The following is a 7,519-nucleotide window of genomic DNA, read 5'->3' as shown; positions in this document are numbered from 1 at the left end:
GAAGTCTCACTCTGTCGCCCAGACTGGAGTGCAGTGGCCGCTCCCGGCCACCGCAGCCTCGACCTGCTGGGCTCCGGCGATCCTTCCGCCTCAGCCTTCCGAGTAGCCGGAATTACAGGCATGCGCTACCACGCCCAGCTGATTTTTTGATTTATTGTAGAGATGAGGTCTCGCTGCCCAGGCGGGTCTCGAACCCGCGGGCTCAGGCAATCCACTCACCTCAGCCTCCCAAAGGCGCAGGATTACAGGCGCTTTCTCTCCTTTCTATACTTTGTGGAAAGAATTCTCTGTGTTGGTAAGAGATGTTTAATTTTCCCTAACACTGAGTTTCTATCATTCTGAACTGCCAGTGTCTCTCCTTCTCTTTGCCACATGAACAATCTCTTAGAATGCCCATAACATCCTAGAATGTACACTGAGTTTTCAATGAAGAAATATTATATCAAATTATGACCCACTAACTAAGAATGCAGGGGGGGATGCATGTGTCAAATGCAAAATTTTTCATTTTCCATTCCTGTAGGAAAAGATAGATGACTTACGCTGCAAATTCCGAGAAGGCTTCTCTGGTTCATAGACACCATGTGTGATGAACATTTTGTGTAATTTTGGATTGATTCCATCAGGAACCATTCGTGGACTTCTTTGGTAAAAATGAAGGACCTGCCTGTTACTTGAAATAGCTTTACAAATATTTCTTTTGTTGGACTGACTCTGATTATAAATCTGTAAAAACAAATGTAAAATGTCAAATTACATGTTATTTATAAAATACCCATTTATCCACAAGTAATTATTATATTAGCTTGGACTTATTGCAAATATAAAATTAAACCCTGATCCGATTAAATACTTAGAGAATAGAATTTATGTTGCTTGAATTTTAAAACCTATCAGTAAACTATTAGATTAATCCTTGATGAAAATCATTTCAAAATCTATTATTATAAAAGTCTACCTTAGCAACTATTTCTTTATTAACTATCTTGCTGTTTTTAAATAGGGTTGACATTTACATATAAGTGTAAGGTTGTTTTGTTTTTATAAACTAATCCCTTATGTCAGTGTATTCATCTCTCTATACTTCAGTTTCCTTTACTGAATATAACAACAAGCATGACTTCCCTTTACAGGGTGCTGACAGGATTAAACAAGATAATGAATCTGAAGCACTTAGAATAATGCACAGAACAGAGTAAATACTCACTAAATGTGGGCCATTATTACTATTTTACAGATAAGAAAACTGACATCTGAATAGAGAGGTTAGGTAACTTAGCTAGGTAAAATTAGTTAGGACCCAGTTCCACTCACTGATAATACATGGTCTCTTATGAGCCACCAAACATTCTATTTATTAGGATTATTTTATAGATAAACTGGATATTATATACGAATATGGAATACTCACATGAAAAGTATTAGGAAAAAGAATTCATTTTCCAGGATAATTTTCAACAGTATATAAAACATTTCAAATCAATTTTTAAAAACAATCATAGCTGGTTGGGCTCGGTGGCTCAGTCTGTAATCCCAGCACTTTGGGAGGCCAAGGCGAGTGGATTGCCTGAGCCCATGGGTTCGAGACCCGCCCGGGCAACTTGGTGACACCTCATCTCTACAATAAATCAAAAATTAGCTGGGCGTGGTAGCGCATGCCTACAGTTCCGGCTACTTGGAAGGCTGAGGCAGAAGGACCGCCAGAGCCCAGCAGGTAGAGGCTGCAGTGGCCAGGAGTGTGCCACTGTACTCAGTCTGGGCAACAGAGTGAGACTCCAACTCATAAAACCCCCCAAAAAACAAACAAACAAAAAAACGATTATAGCTAATGAGAAGACCTTCGATGTGAAACTATATATTTGGCCACTGAACTAGTCTCAATGAATTACAAAAATTAATTAATATATTAGTATAACAAACACATGTAACATTACATTTAGGAAGGCCTGTCACACAAGACTGTAGCAAAGTATGAATTTAATTCAAATTCTTTATCACTTAGAACAGGCCGCAGCCAACTTTAATAAAGGGCCAGAATGTAAATATTTTAGGGTTTCCAGGTCATATACTGTCTCTGGTAAATATTCTTTGGCTTTTATTCACTTAGTTATTTTGGCAACCTTTTAAAATGTAAACAATTCTCAGATTGCTATAGCTCAAAAAGAAGACAAAACACAAAACACAGGCATTAGAAGTACAGGGAAGAAGTAAAACAAAGCAATACCTATTGGTTTTAGTGTCTAGTTATCTCTGAAATAATACTTAAGTCTAAGCCAAGCACGGTGGCTCACACATGTAATTCCAGCACTTTGGGAGGCAGAGGTAAGAGGACTGCTTGAGCCCACGGGTTCAAGACTAGCCTGGGCAACTTGGCAAGACCTCATCTCTACAATAAATCAAAAAATAAGCCGTGAGTTGTGGTGTGTGCCTGTGGTTCCAGCTACTTAGAAGGCTGAGGAGGAAGGATCACCTGAGCCAGCAGGTCGAGGCTGTGGTGGCCATGAGTATGCCACCACTGCATTCCAGCCCGGGTGAAAGAGTGAGAAAAAACAAAAACTTAAGTCTAAAATATGTTTCTTCATGTGGATAAAAATTAGGAAACAGAATCTAGTGAAAAATTCCTAATTACAAGAAAAGGATAGTCAGAATTCAATGTGAAGGGGAGAAAAATAAATTACAATTACCCATAGATAGTTCGGACTTAGAATGCTAAAATGAGCTAGGCATGGTGGCTCACGCCTCTAATTCCAGCATTTTCGGAAGCTGAGGTGAAAGAATTGTTTGAGCCTAGGAGTTTGAGACCAGCCTAGGCAACATAGTAAGACTCCATCTCCACAAAAATTCTAAATATTTCAGGCATGGTGGAATGCACCTGTAGACCCAACTACTTGAGAGGCTGAGTTGGGAGGATCACTTGAGCCTCAGAATGCGCCACTGCACACCAGCTCAGGCAACAGAATGAGACTACGACCCCAAAAGAAAAGAAAAGAAAAGGGAAAAAATTGCTCTACTTGAAAGGCTGAGGAGGAAGGATCACCGAACCCAGCAGGCTGAGGTTGCGTTGGCCGTGAGTGTGCCACTGCACTCCAGCCTGGGTAACAAAGGGATGAGACTCCAACTAAAAACAAAAAGCTGAAATGTTGATATTTGTCTTTGACCAGTACTTCTCAAATTTCAATTGTCAATTCATATTTCTACAAGTCTACTTACACGTTCTTCTCGCCCTTCAGCAAGGATAACAACAATCCTTCCTTGACGTTTGCGGCCTGTTCTACCCATTCGTTGCACCAGGCGAATTGGGCTCTTCTGGGCATCAAAACATACTATAAGATCAACTTCCCCTATATCCAAACCTTCTTCACCAACACAGGTAGAAACCAATGTGTTGTAACCACCATCACGAAATTGTCTCACTACCTAAAATTAAAATGATTTAAATGTAACTAGATGCAAATATAAGAAAATAGTGTATTAAAGCATATTTTTCCCACTTATCCCAAGATACTGAAATTAGATTAAAGATCAGCATCAAGAATACTTAAAAACTGACTAGGAGCCGGGCTCGGTGGCTCAGCCTGTAATCCCGCACCTTTGGGAGGCTGAGGTGAGTAGATTGCCTGAGCCCGCAGGTTCAAGACCCGTCTGGGCAGTGAGACCTCATCTCTACAATAAAAAAAAAAAATCAGTCGGGCGTGGTAGTGCATGCCTGTAATTCTGGCTACTTGGAAGGCTGAGGCGGAAGGATTGCCAGAGCCCAGGAGGTCGAGGCTGCGGTGGCCGGGAGTGGCCACTGCACTCCAGTCTGGGTGACAGAGTAAGACTCCAACTCAAAAAAAAAAACCAACTAGGTAAAAAAGTCACAAACTGGCAACATCAGCCAAAAGAGATTATAATACAACAGAAAGAGCAGTTCTAATTGCTTCACTTTAATAATAGTTATGCCAAAAGAATTTGTCAACTATTTTTTTTACTTTTACACCACTGAAAGGTTTTACTTTTAGCACCACTAAAAGGCATAGGGAAGGTAAATGGCCTAGAACAATGACTTCTATTCATTATATCTTAGACCTAAATGTATTGCTCTAAAATAGCTTTATTAATATTGTTATAGTATTTATAAGTAAAAATGCTGTATTACTCTTAGAATTCATATCTTACTTTTTATACTACCATTGCTGGATTTCATCCTTATCAGTTTAATGAAATGACAATAGTGTGAGCATGAGTTAATGAAAAACTCAAGGAAATATTTTGAAAAACTCTCCTTAAACCTTATCAACTTAGTTCTGAGGCCTTAGTTCTGAATTGGTTATAAACTGCTCTCTGGTTTGTGTAGAGTGGAGAGGTGGTGGTGGTGTTGGTAATTAAATGAGACAATGTAACATCAAAAGCTGAATTAGCTGATAATGATGATAGCTACTATGTACAAGGGCATACATACTATGTGTCACGTACCAGAGTAAGTTCTTAATTAGTTACTACTGCCAACGACCCTTTGAGGTAGATATTACCATTTTATTCTATCAAAGAATCTGAAAATCTGAGAAGTTAGGCTATTTCATAAAGTCTCACTAATAATCATCAGCATTTGAACTTAGGTGTCTGATTCTAAAAACCTATTACCTCAATACTTAAGCTAGTTCTATTGTTAAAAGCAATAACCGTAAAAGTAGGATAATAAATATACATTTATCATGTAAAGTCCTCTTATGTGCCCTTCCAGTAGCACTGGTCAATGGATATTCCTTCAATATGGAAATCCTCAGAGTACAGGAGAAACAATAATCATGATTAAAAGTTAAACTACTTCATTTCCTTTTGAAATCTGTAATGACATTAAGCCAAGAAGAGACTAGCCTAACTTTACCTGTATGTAACTTAATAAAACAGATATGCTTTCTGTCCAGATTTTTTTAAAAACTGGGCCTCAGTGCTGGAGATTACAAAAATAATTAATAGTTAATGTAAATAGTTAACAGATGAATAAAAAATGTCAAACAATTTCATTTTAGTTAACATCCATAAACTAAACTGCTATTTATATGTCTAGGATTATTGATCTGCTATTGAATACATATTTCCATGAGGTCGGGCACAGTAGCTCCTACTTGTAATCCCAGCACTTTGGGAGACCAATGCAGAAGGATTGCTCATGCCCAAGAGTTTGACACAAGCCTAGGCAAAATAGCAAGAACTCTTCTTTACAAAAATAAAAAAATTAGCTAGATGTGGTAGCCACACCTATAGGCCCAGCTATTCAGGAGGCTGAGACAGAGGGAACACTTGAGCACAGGAGACCAAAATTGCAGTGAGGCATGGTCAAGCCACTGCACTCCAGCCTGGGTGACAGGGCAAGAATCTCCACCCCCCCACAAAAGAAATAGACATTAAAGATACATCTACTTGTCAATGACTACTCAAGTATAGACCTATATAACTAATTTCCAAATACTGTACAGAGTTTTTTTGTGTTTTTCATTTTATTTTGTTTTGTTTTTTGCGTCGGAGTCGCACTCTGTCGCCCAGGCTGGAGTGCAGTGGCATGCTCACGGCCACTACAGCCTCATGCCACTGGGTTCAGGTGATCCTTCGCCTCAGCCTTCCAAGTAGCTGGAACTATATGTGCATGCCACCACACCCAGCTAGTTTTTTAATTTGTAGTAGAGATGAGGTCTCGCCAAGTTGCCCAGGCTGGTCTTGAACCCATGGGCTCAGGCAATCCTCTCACCTCTACCTCCCAAAGTGCTGGGATTACAGCCATGACCCACACGGCCCAGCCTGCATAGAGTTTATAAAAATCAATAGCCTAAAATTTACCTCAAAATATTATAGGACTGAGAAAACATATAACCTCTTATTCAGATCGTGGGGCTACCTTAAATACCATCATGTTTTCCTCTGACAATACTTTAAAGCAAGATGTTTAAATAAATGAAAAAAGAGATAAACTCAATATTTGCTTAAAATAAATTATTAGAGTGTCTTAAAATAAATACATAGCAAACATTAATTAATGGCTCTACAATAAGATCTCATTTAATGTTTGTGACAACCCTATAAAATATGTTTTCAGATAAGGAAAACTGACAAGCAAGTAAAACTCTGAAATGGTAGCGTCATACTACCAACTTAGGTCTGATTCCAGAGTTTTTCTGCTTTGTCATTATACTTTACTTCAAAGAAAGCTTCAAAAACCACATAAAACACTGTTTATGGTCTTTCAAAATATGCTTATTTTAATTTACAAGTTTACTATAAAATTATTGTTAAGTAGTCAGTTAACCAATGGGTTAAAAAAAAAAAAAAACACAAGTGCTAAGCTGATCAATTTTATTTTCATTACCTACAAAAATAGTTACCTCCAGTTGTTCCTTCTGAGTGAAACCCTTCGTGCTTTTCCCTGAGGCATGGCCAACAAAAGTCATTACTCTAATAGCTGGCTGATGTGGTAAAAGCATTTCTGCAATTTCTTGAACACTATCTCGAAATGAAGAGAAAATCATAACTCTGGTCTCATCACATTTCTTCTCAGAGGTGTTCTGGGCTGTATAACAAAAAATATTTTAATTATAACGTTTAGACTTGAACTATTTGAAAACACAAGCCTGAAACTATATACGAATGAATGATAATTCTGTCAAGAAATTATTTAGGCAGGCATGGTGGTGCACACCTACAGTCCCACTTCCTTGGGCGGGTGGGGTGTTGGGGAAACTAAGGTGGGAGGGCCACTCGAGGCCAGGAGTTCCAGACCAACCTGGTCAACACAGCAAGATTTCATCTCACACAAACAAAAAAATAAAGTAAATAATTTAAGGCATCTTGAACTTTTGTCTTGTCAAAAAATTACATTTTTCTAGTAATTTTAATAATCTGGGTTCACTATTTCTCATTGTCTATCATAAAATAAAATTCTAAACAAACAAATTACCTGAATCACTCATGATTAGTCCTTCAGTTCAGGCATAACACCTATTATTATTTCCCTTTACTTTCTAAGACAGTCAGAAGCACAGAACCATAGAGCACTCACTAATTCCTCAAATCTTCCCTTTCCTTTCTCTCCACTAAAGGCACTGTCTTAATCTGGGCTGGGCATTCTGTCCCCAAGTACACTATACTTTCAAATTCTCCAATGATAACTACAGAACATACCCTACAGGCAATTCCAAAGCTGCTCTCTATTTCTTGTTTGGGAATAGAATGCACCAAAAAGAACAAAATTTTTGTGGCTGGGCCACTTACTCTGGGCAATTGGAGACCATGGAAGATATTCAATCTCTCTAAGCTTTAGTTTCTTCATAAATAAAATGTATAAATATGAAAAAGTAAATGTAAAGCATACAGATCTACACATAATAATTGGTTAATTAGCCAGGCTCGGTGGCTCAGCCTATAATCCTGTGCCTTTGGGAGGCTGAGGTGAGTGGATTGCCTGAGCCTGCGGGTTCGAGACCGGCCTGGGCAGCGAGGCCTCATCTCTACAATAAATCAAAAAATCAGCCGGGCATGGTAGTGG

General features: G+C 38.6%; 1 protein-coding gene across 1 annotated transcript in view; it reads right to left on the bottom strand.

Annotated features, from left to right (window-relative positions):
* FANCM (Fanconi anemia complementation group M) overlaps positions 1–7,519 on the bottom strand; it is a gene marked incomplete at its 5' end in the record, with an annotated part of 67,456 nt that overhangs the window by 38,218 nt on the left and 21,719 nt on the right. The window contains 3 exons of the mRNA XM_008073438.2: positions 514–726; positions 3,211–3,417; positions 6,360–6,544. Coding sequence (XP_008071629.1) covers positions 514–726; positions 3,211–3,417; positions 6,360–6,544 — 605 coding nt within the window. The remainder of the gene's footprint in view (positions 1–513; positions 727–3,210; positions 3,418–6,359; positions 6,545–7,519) is intronic.

The sequence above is a fragment of the Carlito syrichta genome, unplaced genomic scaffold (assembly GCF_000164805.1).
Source record: "Carlito syrichta isolate Samal-C Ts95f unplaced genomic scaffold, Tarsius_syrichta-2.0.1 Scaffold315843, whole genome shotgun sequence".
Classification (NCBI taxonomy): Eukaryota; Metazoa; Chordata; class Mammalia; order Primates; family Tarsiidae; genus Carlito; species Carlito syrichta.
Note: the sequence above shows the minus strand (reverse complement) of the source record. Positions and strands in the feature narration are given on the sequence as shown.